The sequence below is a fragment of the Lepisosteus platostomus genome, chromosome 12 (assembly GCF_059453375.1).
Source record: "Lepisosteus platostomus isolate fLepPlt1 chromosome 12, fLepPlt1.hap1, whole genome shotgun sequence".
Lineage (NCBI taxonomy): Eukaryota > Metazoa > Chordata > Actinopteri > Semionotiformes > Lepisosteidae > Lepisosteus > Lepisosteus platostomus.
In genome coordinates this window covers 30,580,171-30,596,759 of record NC_142622.1, presented here as the reverse complement: position 1 = coordinate 30,596,759, position 16,589 = coordinate 30,580,171, and the positions used below count along the sequence as shown (strand labels likewise).

The window sequence follows — 16,589 nt, the reverse complement described above, 5'->3', positions numbered from 1 at the left end:
GATAGCTGATGTGTGGTGAGCGTTCTGGCACACTATGGCTGCCGTCGCATCATCCAGGTGGATGCTGCACATTGGTGGTGGTGGAGGGGAGTCCCCATTACCTGTAAAGCGCTTTGAGTGGAGTGTCCAGAAAAACGCTATACAGATGCAGCCATTCAAAATGGGTGGGGTATTTCGCGGTATACCCCGGTGGGCGTGTCGCATCAAAACGCATTATCACGCGGTATAACATGGCATTTGACATCATGCCGGAAAGTATCCGGAATCACCTTGTAAAACCGCCAGGAGGAGCCAATAAAGTTTAACCTCTCATGTACAGCATTTGAGCTTTTAAATTTAAACTGTGTATTACAGCATGTTAATCATCAGTCATTAGAAAGTTGGTATATTTTATGAAAGCAAGATTGCTCAGTTGGACAAAAGTACACAACCTACCTTTATCAGAAATATTTATGCATCAAAGCCTTTACCGAAGATATTACTGATAGTATTGATAATGAATGACTTTGGACAAGCTGTAAACTTAAAGTATTACGCTGGTCCACATTCTTTCTAACCGTCATTTTAAACTAAAATACTTTTAGATTTTTCTTTGAAAAACAGGACATTAGCTAGCCAATCTGATAAAGGAATGATAAAGGAATGACTTTTTTTGCTAATTTCTTTAGCACATTTGTACAAGCACCTGGAATCTCTCCAAGCCCTACTTTGTCAGGCATTTTCTTTTACTGCAACGGACATAAAAACTCCCTTGCTTTTAACAGAGCGTTTCATAATTTCATAATTGATTTTTCATAAAATCAACGCTTTCTTTTCCGTATACCAGATTTTATGGAACCACTTCAGAAGGGTGTCAGCCAGTCAGATTCCAGGAATCGGTACTTTAAAGAAAAAATTCAATTTCTCCCTAAACATTTTAAGCATCGAAGTCTTTAACTAACTTGTGAAATAGCGTGTAAAAAAGTGGTAGTTTTTAGCTTTTCTGCCAATATAATATGGAATCGCGTATCTCAAGAAATTAATAATGATATGATTATATTCGTGTACTGTGACATTTTTTTGAAAAAATAGATTAGCAATATTATGGACAATTAATTGACTTTTATATTTCTAAATATCACAACATGATCGAATTTAAGTCATTTTAATAACAATGAATAGTCACCTATGCGTTACAATATAAACATTTATATTGATTTAAATCACGTTTTGATTTAAATCGCAAACACGTGTTTAAATATATGTGTTTTTTGATTCACAATCAGACAAATGCAACATAAATTGATATCTTTGTCTTCTAAGTATCTTAATAAACTTTCAGCATAGGTTTCTCCCCGTTTAGATTTATTTTTCTTGGGATCTTGGGATCAAACGTGGAAAGATTAGATTGTAATCGTTTTTATTTTTTAAATACATTTTAGAAAAGTGTAATCTATACTAAAAAGCTGTACACCACCTGCTATAAAGATACATATTGTAATACTTTCGGGCTCGGATAGGACGGACACAAGAACTCAGACTTGCGGAGTTAAAGCAAGTTAAAGCCTTGATTTTATATATCACCTTTAAAAGTGGCATCTCAAAGCAATACAGATTACAAAGTAAATACCAAAAACTGATTGTACCCATCTGTCATGCTAATAAAGCACCTTAAATTGAAATGAATCGAGAGAGGGAGGGGGGGAGCATGTTTGAGCTGTCGCCATCAAAGTCTTTACCGAAGATATTACTAATAGTATTTACAGTATAATGAATGACCTTGGACAAGCTGTAAACTCAAAGTATTGCCCTGGTCCACATTCACAATGCCTTTCACATGCTCATAGAAGATATTGATTTATGAACATGTGTACTGTACTGTATACAGTATGTATATGTATATTAAATGTCTTTACTGTGCCCGTTTAAGTATTGAATATTTATATGGAATTTTACCCATCGTTTTTAATTTCTTTAGATACGCAGTTCCACATTATATTCCCTATTAATCAAATTCTAAAAGTATGCTTGTTGACTCCGGTATCGAGCGTATTCACAGAAAAGCTTAAAACTACCACTTTTTATACACATGTTATTTCACGTTAGTTAAAGACTGCGATGCTTAAAATGTTTAGGGAGAAATGGAAGACTGGTGTGTATTTTTTCTTTAAACTACCAAGACCAGCCATACACAGTACAGTTTACATACAGTAATGTTTATGTTCCTAAATTAATACCGTTTATGACCTTCAGATGCGTTATGCTCCTCTTCTTTTTATGCTCAGCTACTAAAATTTCCCTTTAGTGGTAAAAGTTCATATAAATATTCAATACTAAGTGGATTAAAATGTGCACAGTAAAGAGATTAAATGATTAAATCTTTTCACTACCGACCAATGCACCACGAGTGCCCCTGTTGGTCATTTTGGCCAGCCAATCACTTACCGCCCTGCGGTGGCTTTCCCGTACTGTGGGTTTGTACCGTGCATTTTGAATGGCTGCATCTGTATATAAGTGTAAGCAATTATTATTATTATTATTATTATAAGGTGACTTTCTGCTATCTAAACCATTTTTTACAGGTTTTAAAATCACGCAATGTTTGACTTAGGGAGGAACATGTCATTGTATCTTATTTTTTATTTCATTTTTTTAAAATAAATATAAGGCAACCAGCAATCAAATGTCCTGTTTTTTTCTTAACACTCATTTTTCTATCCATATTGTAGTTTGAGTCTTTGTGTAAGCTGTAAGTTCTTTTTACTTCTTAAATAAAAATTTGAAACACTTTAATTTTGTAAACGCAACAAATTTCTGTACAGAAATAAAATATTGTTTTCTACTGGTGTTAAGCACATTAGCCATGTAGCGGCGAGGCTTATTAATAAGAAAGAATTAAGTGTTCTGAGCTTTCCCAAAGAGGCCCCATCTCTGTTCATCTCTGTGGTGCAGCCACAGAGAAACTATTCATGCAGGCTGATTTAAGGTTTCCTCAGATAAGGACAGCTCCCAAAGGGGGATGCACTTAGCTAAGCCTGGCTATCATGATCAATGGTCATCCATTGGCGCCTATCTGTCTAGGGAGTGCCAGATGGACATCTGGACTGCATTCCTAAGTGTCAGGAGTAAGTGACTCATATCTCACCTTGATCAACCAATCAGGGACTGGTAGGGCCGAGTAACCCACGTGGGGCTCTGATGCCCATGGAACTTTCAGCCAATCAATGAGCTGAAGTTCCTCCAGGTAAAAACAGGCAACACAGAGAGCCTGAGAGATTCAGTAAGATTCAGAAGGAAGATTCAGTAAGATTCAGTGGAATTCTGTGGACTATTCTAAAGGGAATTCAAAGGAGAATTCCAGGGCAGGACGGCCCAGGAGCAGAAGGCTCCCAAGGGTAGGACATTCTCGCAGAGCGCCTCCTGACCATCCTGAGACTCAGCCCGGACAACCACGGAATGGCCAGTGTGTCCGAGTGCCAGAACTTTCCTTTGTTCTAAGTCTAGAGCGGAGGTTGCCAGAGAGTAACCAGAGGATCCACCCGAGGCTAGCACCAGCAGCAGGCCTCGTGAACAGGTCAGAACTGTGGACAGCTGAATCACTATTCAGAACTAGCTCTTCATCAGGAACGAACCGGTCCTCTTCCTGACTTGCTGGGACCCACAGTCATCTTTTCTCCTGTGCACAAACTTTGCTAGTTAAAGCCAACACTAACTAGCCGGTCAGTGAACATCTGCAGCGCACCATCGCAAGCCGCACAGCACAGCCTGGCACCGAGCCAGAGAGCGCGGATTGGACAGCAACAGCCTGCAACTGTTTCTTTGTGCCCGCAGGAGATCTGAATCCCCAGAGATTGGATGAGTATTCAACTTCAATGCATTACAGCTCGAGAATTCAATTGTTATCCCAACCAGTTGATATCAACTTAATTCCTAAGAGTTATGTACTTGTTTTGAGTACCTAATGTAGAAGTTATAACCAAGTTCATTTATGAAACGGTCTTAATGAATGATATACTGAACGTATGTCCTCCTGATATGTGTAACACTTTGTAACTGACTGAATATATATCTTTTGTATTCTGATAACCCTCTCGATAAGATCTGTTAGGTTTATATGCATATTCTATGTATTAATAAATGTATCCTCGTGTATTAGTACCTGTGTGTGTGCGTTGTTTGAGTTATGTCGCATGGTTGGATTCTAAAGCCATCAAAAGAATCAATTTTGTGATTTACTGCTACAATTAATAATTGTCACAGTAAATGCCCAAACCCTACAGAACTGGTGCCTTCAGAGAGCCACTACATTACATTTTGGCTATGGCAACGTTACATATTTGGCGTCCCTGGGCCGGCTATGATTACAGCCAGTTACTGACAAAATAGCGCACCGTCCACCACTGCCCAGTGATATAACTTTAATATAAACAAGATCAAGAACTTTACATTTTTATTTCCCACAAATTGTAAATATGATGTTTACATTGGCGTTTTTATTAAGTTTTCACTTAAGCGTATGGGAAGTGTCAGCTGTGAAGGAGAGTTCCCCCCTTCCCTCCACGGACAGACTGATAAAGCAATTTTGAAGTGTTAACTATCAGGCCATTGCAAGCCACTGCAGCAGCCACAAATAAATAAAAAATAACCTTTTTTTCTCCTGATAGTAACTGTAACAAATTTGTCACGTTTCACATCCTTGTGAAACAATCATGACGTTTTCATCCAATCAAAGGTTTGATGTTTTTTTTTATTTTGAAACTGTGATCTTGACATGCAGGTGTGAAGTAGAGTTAACAGCTTCAGATTTAAAAGGTTATTAATAATATCTTCCGTGTTGCATTAACACTGGAATGTTCTTACAAGTATAAAAAGAGGCGATACACAATGTGTCTCCTCTATAACTCTTCAGTTTACAAAGAAATTCCGCCAGAGCCACACAAAATTGTCCAATAATACTCTTCTTGTGTCTAATTTCTAGTTTCGCAGGATTTGCACATTGTTTGATGGGGATGACATTACCCACGTCTACTGTATATCACTGTACAACACAGGTTTGAGTCAGAGTGTCTGGAAACAAAACACAGCGCCTTCCAATACATACAGTATAACTACTTTATGATTTCTTTATCCGTTTCAGCTAAATGATTGGAATTAAATCAGTCAGAATCTCGGAGTGAAAATTGTAAATATAACCCTTCTTCCTTCCTTTGTTTAACTTAAAGAATTTTGCAAAGAAATCCCTAATCACAATACTACTGTATCACTTAATTTATCCAGATACACAAATTCATGCCAGAGCCAACAACAAGCTATAATAGTGGACTATTTTTATGTATTCACTATATAAGAAACAAACTGAAAGTAATACTCTGAACTCGCTTTGAACCATTGGGCGCAGTGCTTTGTCCATTACCACTACAAGGACAATAAAAGTTTTTTAATGGATGTCAAAATGTTTCCGAAATGTCCACCTGTGATATTTTAGCTGCTTAAAGCCTTTTTAAAGACCATGCATCTGTTTATTTATTTTGTACTAACTCAACAAAGGTTTGATTTACAGATTTTTTAGCACTTGGGTTCCAGCTAATACCCACTACAGCCCCCTGCAACACAGCCATATTACAACCCCTAATGTCAGTGTTTAAGCCTGTACTCCTCCACCGATGTCTGCAGCTCCTTGCTGAGTCATAACACCTATACAACCATTTCACTGTTTAAAGTCAGTTGCTACACTAATGAGCCCTAATAAAGGTGAAACAGCTGTTTGTGGCTTAGCTTTTAATTTAAAATCAGAAGTTTACTGTATGAACTGACTCAAGTAAATTATCAAGCCATACAGTGGAGAATAGATATTTCACAATTAAGAATTATTTTTTAAAGAAAATGTTCTTTCTGCTGAGGAAAATAAAACAAAACACTGATCAACCCACTTGGAGAATCCCACTCAGAGCTGTGTATAGATATGTCCTAGGATTGACCTCATAATCATAGAGTTTAACCTAGGCCTGGGCAAGTGTCTTTACTGGTTTAGTTACTCAGTATGCCACAAAAGCTTTTGAAGAATCTTTCTCTTCTCTCATTGACTTGCGCTTTGGTTACCTTTGGTGATAGTTTCTCCTTGGTTGAGCTGGGCAAAGAGAGCAGAGTGGAGTGCTGATGAGTCTGTCTTAGGAACTTCATTTTCCTGGACAGGAGGAGGTCCAGGAGGAGGAGGAGGGGGGGGTGGACACTGCCCTCCAGCAGGAAACCCAGCAGATGAAAATTCAGAGACCAATGGGCCCTGGAGAGGATTTGAAAGAGAATATAGTTCAACTCATTATCACTGTTTGATACCATGTAGTTCAACATGGTACCAATGATGATAATGCATTTATATAGCACTTTCCCTCCCAAGTCTAAAAGCAAATACAGGAAGAGATCCACTTCATCTACCACTGAAATGCTACACCCATTGTGTTTACACATGATAGCCATTATGTACCAGCAGCTCTTAAATAAGTGAGACAGTGCTTCAACAACTGACATTTTCACAAATGTCTCAATGTCAGAACTCCCCTTTCAGCTGTGTTTGCTTACATTTATGCAACCAACTGGGTTTCTGCCAATGGAAAAACAGCAATTGTTTGATATACTGTCATTTTCACTTACAGATCCAGCCATTCAGAATGAGTGCCGGATAATTCACCAATTTACAGTGCGCACACCCCAGCGGAACATAACGTAACACCGACAGTAGTAATTAATAATTGCCTACACTTATATAGTGCTTTTCTGGACACTCAACTCAAAGCGCTTTACAGGTAATGGGGACTCCCCCCCCCCCCACCACCAATGTACAGCATCCACCTGGATGATGCGACGGCAGCCATAGTGCGCCAGAATGCTCACCACACATCAGTGGGGAGGAGAACAGAGTAATGAAGCCAATTCATAGATGGGGATTATTAGGAGGTAAGGGCTAATGGGAAATTTGGCCAGGACGCCAGGGTTACACCCCTACTCTTTTCGAGAAACGCCCTGGGATTTTTAATGACCACAGAGAGTCAGAACCTCGGTTTTACGTCTCATCTGAAAGACGGCACCTGTTTACAGGATAGTGTCCCCGTCACTATAATGGGGGATTAGGACCCACATGGACCACAGGGTGAGCACCCCCTGCTGGTCCCACTAGCACCTCTGCCAGCAGCAACCTTAGTTTTTCCCAGGAGAGAAGTGGTAGCATGGAAATATAAGTTAAAAATAACCTTATAGCTAGAGAATTGAAACAGGTGGGTACAGTTTAGAACTTGTATGACTTAAGTGGAAAATATAATTTAAGGGATTTAGCAACAGTTGCTACACATCATCTAACACAGCCATGGGTGCAAGTTCTTAAAATCAGGAAACTATGTAGCAAAAATGATGGTATATTATAAAGATATTTCAACATTCAACACATGTATCATTATGGAAATTCAGAAGCCAAAACTGATATGGCTAAAAATGACATGGCGTATTAACGTATTAACAAACATCAACAGAACAGGTGCACTGGAAGAAAAGGGATAGTAACACAGTATTGTTAAATATACACTTAAATTTTAAAAACAGTCTAAAAATAAGGTTAACAATTTTAAAAACTACAAAGAAATGAGGAAGGCTTACAAGCAGTTAGCTAGGAACAGATACATAATCAATGGTTAAAGACTGGTCATATTTCAATAACACAATGCTAATGACTCAAAATGAATTAATTTTTTAAAACAATGAAGATTAATGCTATTAAAGCCTTAGTTTAATGGAAATATTAAACATCAAAGTAGGAGAGTGTCCTACAGTATGCATAAAGGCTTTTATAGGCTTTTTATAGCCTTTTATAGGCTTGGAGATTCAAATACAAAAAAGAATACTGTATTCTGCACCTTGGTACAAGCTGAAAAAATACATTAAGAGTAGTCATTACAGGGAAACTATACTTTAGTTTCCACATTGGGAATAACAGTAGATGACAGACATGCTAAATGAACGTCTCAAATGGGTTTATACAGTAGAAGATGTCAATGGCATGCTCCATGTTTGGATTCTCCATAAGCACAAAACTAAATTCAAATCAACCTGCAGTTAAATCTCTCTCTCTCTCTCTGTACCCTGGCTGCCATAAAATAAATATGTAGCCTATTTTCTCGTTCTAAAATGCACAATAAGCAGGAAAGATGTCTCTAACTGAGGTATCTTTTACTCAGGAAATGCATGTTCCCTGAAAACACAGCTAAGCAAGCTCTCCTAGCAAGCTTTTGTCTGGATGATCATGAAGTTGGGGCTCTTGCCTGCTGCAAGCTTCAAGTTCCAACTCCTCTTGGCTCATCTCTGATCTTGTTTCTCCTCTACTTCCTTGTTTCTCGTTGTTCCTGCTTCTTTTTTTCCCCTGTGCACTTAATGTGATCTTATAGGGTGTGTTTCTGTAAAGCTCGTTGACAGTCATTAATCCACAGTTTAGCTAGGTATGTCAAGGTAAACTTTATAATTGTTTCTGCTCAAGGGACCCCCCACATTTCAGCAAACATTCTCTCTGCTTTGAAGATAGAAGTGCCAGGTGTCAAAAACTTTATCTAACACCTAAAGCTGTAACAATACATACTGTTTAATGCTTTCTTTCAGTGTAATGAAAAAAGTAATGCTTGTAGTTTTTAATTCATGTCATCCAAGCAGAGGTGGTTCAAGAATTTTTGTCTGTCATGTGGAAGGTTTGGGTTCAATTTTAGCCAATATGCAAGTTGTACTTTCAACAGTTTGATCCTTGGGGATAATATAGACTCTTTTTCTAATAATACAAAAATAATATCCTACATTTACAATTTTATTAATTTTATGTATCACTGTATGTTAAATATTAAATTAATATAAATAATATAAATAGCACATAGAGTACAGTGCAGCAAACATGAAACACGGGGGCTGTTTCACATAGAGCTGTTTTACTCAGCAGGATACACAAAAAATAGTTTATTGTGCAGCCTGTTGTGACGTGAATGTGGTCTTTTCAGGTTTACATACACATTAAACAATTTATATTTTGTTTGAATGCTAATTTAAGCAACAACATCAATGAAAGAGGCAGCTGTCAGTACTGATGTAGCCAGGATTTATATTTGGAGTGGCAGGGACACCAGCATAAAACAGTAATCCCAAGATCTGGAAGTGTTGCTATTTGACAACTAGAGTGCAGAACTTTGCAGCCACTTGCCAAAAACGTGGCATATCTAAGCAAATCTGGTGCGTATGCTTTCCTAATAATGTATTTCTGATACTCCTCTCAGAGGCTGTAAAATTTGTTGTTTCTGAAAACCAGGGCAACCAACTAAGTACAAGAAACACATTTCTCTTACAAAGATAAACTGCCTTTTTATTCATTTGGAGATAGTTAAGAGGGTAAAATGTACCCTATATTAAGGTTACATTATACTAAGCTAAGTACATAAAATATTTCATTGATAATGTAAATATTACAATTGTTAGCAAAAGTGGCAATTATGTTTGCATGTAAAATACTTTTGGAAAGTAACCTCTTGCCACAACAACAAAGATTTATGCTACTTACTTAGCTGGGTGAATATGTGCTGTCTGCCATACACAAGAGGAGTATCAAAAGCCCTAATTGGGAGAAAAAAAGTATTGTGTACCATACCTGAATATTTTAGTATAAGACGGAATTTGTGTAGTAATACTTTACACCCACCCACACAGCCATTACTGGTACAATACATGTCTTGTAAGTATGACTTGCATTATTAGGCGAAAAACAGTACAATTGCAATTATATTCAACATTGTATTAATAGTTACCATAAGTACAAATTCTAAACCAAATCTGAAATCTTTTTAAGAAACAAGTTATTAACTTTGTTTTGCACCCACTTGAGAGTTCAAGCAGGGTGTGCCCAACAAATATTGTGTTAAGATTACTGAGGGTGTTAAGATTCAATGCGCTCCACGGCGCTGTGACACAAAGTGAAATTGAGTGATGAGTTTGTCCTATATTTGTCTGTAGATGTTGTGTTGATTGTACACGGTTTGGCAACACTGTAATTCAACTATATATCTTAAAATGGTCTTTTTATTCCTTTCTTACATTTTCCACAGGAGTTAATGATGTTTCAACATAATTTTTAGCCTCATGCATTTTAGAATTCCCAATTTGTGTTTGTAGTTTGTTTTTTGTACCTGCTTAAGCTTAGACTTGCCAATATCAAATCTGTGGAGTGATTGCTCCATCTTGAATTCTACATCTTAAACAAAAATTAAGAGAATTTAATCTGTTGCTTCAAAAAATGTTGGTCTATCCTGCTGTTTTGTTTTCATCTGCAAGTATGACTAGTTTACTTTATCAGAAACTCAATAAAATACAAAACATAGCAATTCCCATACAGATCCCTGTGATATTCCTCAAATAATGTCATCCCAATTTGAGCATTTACCTCTTAGCTTTATTCTCTGCTTTCTAAAGTTCTCAATTAAAAAATATACATTTTCCTAAATGCCTGCACTGTGGAAATTAATATTTTAAGATACAGTTTGAGATACTATTCTAACAAACACTATTCTTAAATGTATGGTAATGTACAATATGGAGCTTACATCTACATTTCCAACTCAAATGTCTGAGTAAACAACTTGCCCTGTTTTCATATAATCTGTGTTTTATTGTTCACTGTATCTATGTGAATTTTTTCTATTATGATACATTATACATTATTATTACACTTCTTATATTATTATATAATAAGTAAGCATTTTAAAACATTACATACTGTTCCAAATAGTCTTTAAATGCATCAATTGTGCCTCTGACAATATATTTATAATTACATTGTAACAAAAATGCAAAACAAGGAAACTTTTTTAAAACTTACACACATTAATGCTTTTCTTTACACTTCAGAGAAGTTTAAACTTTTCTTATCAATGTTTTTTTTCTGAGAATGCATTATAGAGCTTTAGCATATACCAGTAGCTGCAACAGAAGACACTGTGTGAAGGCAAAAACATGAGACCTGAGCTTCTCAGCAGCTCAGTATATCCTGTTGGTACAAAAACAGTACAGTACTCACACTCTTGCTCCAAGCCACCCCTGTAGTGTGGTGCTCTTTGATGTAGGCTTGCAGCTCTGTCCAGATATTCAGATATGACTTTACCCAGTCTACATGTCGCTTATCACTGTGAAGCAGAAAACAAACACTGGAATTATGATAGGAGCCTTGGGAAGAACGAAATTAAGGTAAAATGGGAAGTACTGACTATTATGGTGTTAGCTGTATCTTTCTGTGAACCTCAACTTTGAAATATCTAATTCTATTGCTATACTTATTATTATTATTATACTAAAGAACATAGAAAATGCAATGGTCCTTGCTGTAACTCCACTAGAAGCTCATGTCCTGCTAGTATGCTCCTCAAATTCCTGTCAGCATATAGCTACTGGCACCTCAATGCCACACCACACCACCAGGCTGTGTCACACACTCAAACACAACTAGCAGCTACTGGCTACACCTGGGTTCAGCCAACTGTTTCTCACACATTCTCAGCCCTGCACCACCAGGATGCATCTCATACACTCATTAAATACATATAGCAGTACTGGCTCGACTTGGGTTATGCCAGTCTGCCTCTGACACAGTAATGAAACACAATAATAGCTAACATAAAACACACTCAAATCTCTTATTTGATTATGTAGATAATAATGGCAACAGAATGAATTCTGAAGTGTACAGAAACATTTTGTCCCACTAATGTACAAAATTCTTCCATACTTATTAGGAGGTGCTTTGCCATGCAGTGTAACAATGACCAACAACATGTGAACAATGTAAACAAAAGACCAAGAGGATTTTTTAAATCCTGAAGAAAAAATTAAAGTGAGTACATTCCGATAACACACTGAAGCAAAGGTCTGGCAAACCATCTCAATTATTACATTGAATATGTGATAATATATATATATAACAAAAAAACATATCATTAATATAGTTCATATAGTGGTCATAATACTTCATCATGCGTGAATGAGCAAAATGAGCAAAATTAAAAATAAAACGTGTTTACAAAGAAAGCGGATTACAGTAATACTACCAGCTATATAAATATATTTAGATCCTTAAATTAATATCGTTAATAATTTCTTTAGATAAGCAATTCCATATTATATTCCCTATTAATCAAATTCTAAAAAGTATGTGTTTCTTTTACTGCGATAATGGGCACAAGTATTCATAGAAATGGTTAATCACTTAACTCACTTAACCTTGAATGTGTTGTGATATTCAGAAATATCAACAAATTCAATAGTGTCGATAATATTTACTATTTTAGTTTTTCAAAGAAATGTTTATTTGTTAAAAGAAAACTAATGGCGACAGCTGGGTTCGGACTCAGTGTAAGAGGTGATACACGACATGCCTGCTCTATAACTCTTCAGCGTACAGAATAATGTCCGCAAAGTTACACAACCTCGTCTCAACATAGTAAACAACAGTCACTGGCCTACTTGAAGCTGTAACATGTCTTCACTGTCATGGTTTGGTTTCAACATACTATACAGTATGTTCTCCATTACCACTATAAGAACAATACAAGCCTTTAAAAAAAACGAATGTCAAAATGTTTCCAAAATGTCCAAAATATGTTTCCAAAATATTTTAGCTGCTTGGTTACATGACTCCATATTAATATTTATATCAAGTGGTATTAAATCAGTACAACTTTAATGTTTTTACAGTAAAAGCACGTGGTGTTCTCACTACAGTACATATTCTTAGAAAAGGATAAAACGTTATAACTTTTTACAGAATATAAGCTTAATAATGTTAGAACAAGCACGTTAAAACCAGAACCCATGTAAGTTACCAAGTTAAAGACTTTGATGCAAATAAATATTTATGATGAAGGTGGAAGGTCGTGTACTTTTGTCCAACTGAACAATCTTGCATTTGTAAAATATATTGACTTATTAATGTTCAAGGATTAAGATGCGGTAATACACAGTTTAAAATTGTTAAAAGTCTAAAGAGTATACAACTTAAATTATTAATTGGAAAGAGATGGTCCCTCAGCAGTGACTGGGATTCGAAACCAGGTGTTTCGAATCCCAGGTGTTTTCTGGTGACAGCTCAAATGCTGTACATGAGACATTAAGCTTTATTAGCTCCACTTGGCGGTTTTATGAGGTGCTTCCAGATACTATTATATTTCAATTTGCATGTGTGTAATGCGGTATGATGCACCATGCCTACCGCATGCCAAGTTAAGCTTTCACTGCTCCACCTGCCGGTTTTACAAAGTGGTGCAGTCCCACAACTGAATATTTCTAAAAAGCTACAGTATCCCACAGACACTGAAGTGCAAACTACTGCAGAATCTCCCACGCATTCTGAATGGCTGGATCTGTAGGATACCATAGTGTGTATGAATATTTTTCATATTAATCACATATACCATTTTTTACCTTATTGACCAAGTACTTTTGGTGAGCATTGTTATTCTTTTAAAATGTAATTTTCTAAAATAAAAAGTACTAATTCTCAGCCTTAAGCTTCTGTAAGAAATGAAGACTTACCTGTCTTTGTAATCCTTTAACACCCTGTTAGTATAAAAAATGGCTGCATCATTCATCTCTTTGACATAAGGACCTGGTTTCTGTGACTGAAGCAGAAAAACATTAGAGAAGGAAATGATCAGTTAAAGTAATTACACAAGTAATAATATTCTACACAAGTAATAATCTCTAAAAAAATGTGAATGAGGTTTCAAATACATTTTTTCATGTTAAAATATTTTGGTAAAATATAAATATAAATATAAATTATATAAAATATAAAATTTGAAGATATTATCCTTATCAGAGAGTATTGGAAGTTATAGATAACTAGATAACTCAAAGATAACTAGGGAAATTTTATAGTTGTAAGGGAAAAATATTTGGATCAAAACCAATCTAAGTCTAAATATCCAACAGGCTTTATAATGATGTATGAACTGAACAGTGAGTTATTAAGGAACAGGTACATACAATAGATACATACGAAAAAGTGAACCCCTAGTTTCATACACTCAATTAAAGAAATAATTAGAATCAGGTGCTTAAATAATTTGGTCGATCTTGGGGGCCAAGTTTAAAAGGCCCCATCTTGTATAATGATCAGAAACATTGTGACACTGGTCTTCACCATACAGGTTTTTAGATTATAAGGAAATCAGAAAGGACTGTTCATCAGTCTGAAACTTTTTCTAAGGATTTTGGTTTCCAACAAACCACTGACAATCTATAAATGGAGACATTTCAATACCATAGCCACACTACCTAGAAGCTGTCATCTTACAAAAATCTCTAAAAGAACAAACCAGAAAATTAAGAAAGTTGCCAAGACCACAGAGTAACACCCAATTAACTGCAGACCACTCTTTTCTAGGTGAATGTGACTCTTCATGACGCAGATATCATTACAAGAAGAAAAACACAAGGCTTCTGAAAGAATGGTCTCTGGACTCCTTGACCTCAATGAGAAATGTGAAAATTTAGTGAAAATAGTTTTCCAAATGAACAAAACTCATCAAACTCTAAAGCGTGGTAGTGGTTTGAGATTGCTTTGATGACTCAGGATGTGATCTGCTTGCCATCATGAATGGCTGAACCAAAGGTGGGTCCAGCAGCAAAATAACTATCCTGAACATACAAGCTGATCTACACAAGAATGGCTGCAAAGAAGAAATTTCGCATTTGCATTGGCCTAGTCAAAGTCTGGACCTAAACCCCATTAAAATATTTTGGAAGACTGTGAAAAAGTTGTTTCAAATTAATAAAAATCCTAGGGGGTTGTAGCAAAGCTGTGGTTGGAAACACGGGTGAATTCCCCAGGGGTGGGGTCATCTCATTTAGGAGAATCACATTCTTCAGATTCTCATGGGGAAATCACTAAATTGGCTGCACCTGGTGACTTTAGCTCTCTATAAAAGCAGTTCCGAAAACAGTCAGAGGTTGTCTTTTCACGGACCCTCATTGTTTAGTAAGACTGTGAGTATTCAATTCAAGCTCTATTGTCCCCTAGGGGAAATTTGTTTTACGGCACAGTCAAACACACAACACAACGACAAATAAACATCATCAAAAGGGAAGAGAATACAGTAGCGTTACAGGAGAAAAGAAACAAGAGACAAGGAAGTTATTTGGAATTTTCTAAAAGTGTAATTGCAGTGGGAATGAAAGATTTCCTGAGTCTGATGGTTTTACACCTGGGGGCACAGAAGCATCTCCAAGATGGGAGGAGTGTGAATTTGCAATGGAGGGCATGAGACACACACTCCATGATGCTTTTGGCTTTCTTAGTCACCCTCTGTTTGTAAAGGATGCTTAATTCCTGATTATTTTGCTACTTATATTCAGTAATTTACCAAGCTTATTACAATTACTGGTACTTATGTTGCGAAACCAACAAGTGTTAAGTGTAAGTGTATGTTAAGACACTTTCAATCAATAATGTGTGGAAAAGTGTAAGAATAGTTTTATTTACCTTATAGTAGCTGCGTTTTCTAAGAAAGAAGAGTCTCTGTTGACCTTTTTATAGTGTCACAACAGCTAGCAGCTATATCACCCTGCAACTCACAACTGGCAACCCACTGAAGCTAAGCAGGTGTGAGCCTGGTCAGTACCTGGATGGGAGACCTCCTGGGAAAAGCTAAGGTTGCTGCTGGAAGAGGTGTTAGTGAGGCTAGCAGGGGGCACTCACCCTATGGTTCTTCTGGGTCCTAATGCCCCAGTATAGTGATGGGGACACTATACTGTAAACAGGCGCCGTCCTTTGGATGAAACGTAAAACCGAGGTCCTGACTCTCTGTGGTCATTAAAAATCCCAGGGCATTTCTCGAAAAGAGCAGGGGTGTAACCCCGGCGTCCTGGCCAAACTTCCCATTGGCCCCTACCAATCATTGCCCCCTAATAATCTCCATTGATGAATTGGCTTCATTACTCTGCTCTCCTCACCACTGATAGCTGATGTGTGGTGAGCATTCTGATGCACTATGGCTGCTGTCGCATCATCCAGGTGGATGCTGCACATTGGTGGTGGTGGAGGGGAATCCCCATTACCTGTAAAGCGATTTGAGTGAAGTGTCCAGAAAAGCGCTATACAAGTGTAAGCGTAATATTATTATTATTATAATTATTTGTCCCATTTTAGGTTTTTGTCAATGACCAGTCCCAAGTATTTATAGACATCGACCATCAATTATAGTGGGTTGAGGGGTTGTGGTGTTTTTCCTAAAATCAATAATCAGTTCCTTTGTTTTAGAAACTGAACTTTAGGGAGAACTCATTGCACCAGTGAGTAAAATTATTTAGAATGGGCCCATGATGGTATTCTGTGTCCTTTAGTTAACTGACCAGGGCTGTGTCATCAGCAAACTTAATGAGATGTCGATCTGTGTGTTTGCTTATGCAATCATTAGTGTACTAATGTACTAATTACATGGGGACAAGACACAGCCCTGTGGTGAACCAATTGATGTGTAGGGAATGTCAGATAAGCACTTCCCCAATTTGACCTGTTGAGACCTGTTAGTTAGGAAGTCTAGCATCCA

At 37.0% G+C, this 16,589-nt stretch overlaps 1 protein-coding gene across 2 annotated transcripts in view; it reads right to left on the bottom strand.

Annotated features, from left to right (window-relative positions):
• LOC148651390 (adenylyl cyclase-associated protein 2-like) overlaps positions 1–16,589 on the bottom strand; it is a 123,361-nt gene that overhangs the window by 32,829 nt on the left and 73,943 nt on the right. For both annotated transcript variants that reach the window (XM_088601624.1, XM_088601622.1), the window contains 3 exons: positions 13,573–13,658; positions 11,066–11,171; positions 6,079–6,259 (listed from right to left, as the gene is read on the bottom strand). In XM_088601624.1, coding sequence (XP_088457750.1) covers positions 6,079–6,259; positions 11,066–11,171; positions 13,573–13,658 — 373 coding nt within the window. The remainder of the gene's footprint in view (positions 1–6,078; positions 6,260–11,065; positions 11,172–13,572; positions 13,659–16,589) is intronic.